The 979-nt window shown below is 51.1% G+C and overlaps 1 protein-coding gene across 1 annotated transcript in view; it reads right to left on the minus strand.

Moving 5' to 3' along the window:
- The window catches only part of LOC102848751 (zinc finger protein 568-like), a 25,852-nt gene that overhangs the window by 13,183 nt on the left and 11,690 nt on the right, over positions 1–979 (minus strand). The window contains exon 2 of the mRNA XM_006897393.1: positions 11–160. Coding sequence (XP_006897455.1) covers positions 11–160 — 150 coding nt within the window. The remainder of the gene's footprint in view (positions 1–10; positions 161–979) is intronic.

The following is a 979-nucleotide window of genomic DNA, read 5'->3' on the forward strand; positions in this document are numbered from 1 at the left end:
GTGTCTTTACCCACTTATTTCCCTGCTCCTCACCGATGGCCACCAGGTGGTTGTGGATCTCCAGCATCACGTCCCAGTACAGGGCCTTCTGAGCAGGGCCCAGGAGCTGCCACTCCTCCCAGGTGAACCTCACGGTCACATCGTCCAACGTCAGTGACCCCTGCAACAACACAAGGATCCTATTTCAGAAGGTATTTTCCATGTGACAATATCAGTGAATTGTGAGGCCAGTCGCTCCACTCCTTCCCTTGTATGGTCTGCTGCAGTGATGCATATAGATGCAAAAGGCCCCTCACCACTGCCAGGAGTCACTGCACAGAAACACACCTTCCCTCTGGAAATAGAAGTGGGTGCAGATAGAGAGAGCAAGGATCTGGATATGAGGAGGAGATCTATGGCTCTGACACCCACCCCGCCTCCTGAAACTAAGGACCCCCCAGCAGCTTCCACCCTCGGATCCACGTCATTCCAGAACTGTGCCTGGAGCGTCTGGCGGACACGGCTGTCTATTTCCTCTGTCTGCTGTGCTGAGGATGATTAGGAGTATGGGTAAAAAAATAAAAGAGTCACCTGAACCCTGTCCATTTTCCTTTGTCACGGAGCGTCACCAGCCACCGGGAAGCTCTAATGCTCTGTCTTCTGCGTCAGGTGTGTTTTCTGTTGAGAAATTTCAACCTGCCATGAAGGGTATCCCCGAAGATGGCAATATCCAGTTTAAATACCCTCTTCCTCTTTCCTTTTCTTGCTCTTGGGGGTTTCAAGACTTGTACGATCAAGGGAAAATGAATGTGAGGGGTATATCACCTCGGTGACGACCTGCAGTCACTGCTTGTACGACTCATGGTAACGCAAAGCTCCCCAACCCACTGACGGACCCTTTATCGAGTGACCTAGAACAGGTTGCACCTGTGGGCGATAAATCCTCAGGGGCTGATGTTTCAGAGCTATGGGTGATAGATATCTTTTTACAATGGGACCT

This window comes from Elephantulus edwardii, unplaced genomic scaffold (assembly GCF_000299155.1).
Source record: "Elephantulus edwardii isolate Elephantulus edwardi_28Jun2011 unplaced genomic scaffold, EleEdw1.0 scaffold00208, whole genome shotgun sequence".
Classification (NCBI taxonomy): Eukaryota; Metazoa; Chordata; class Mammalia; order Macroscelidea; family Macroscelididae; genus Elephantulus; species Elephantulus edwardii.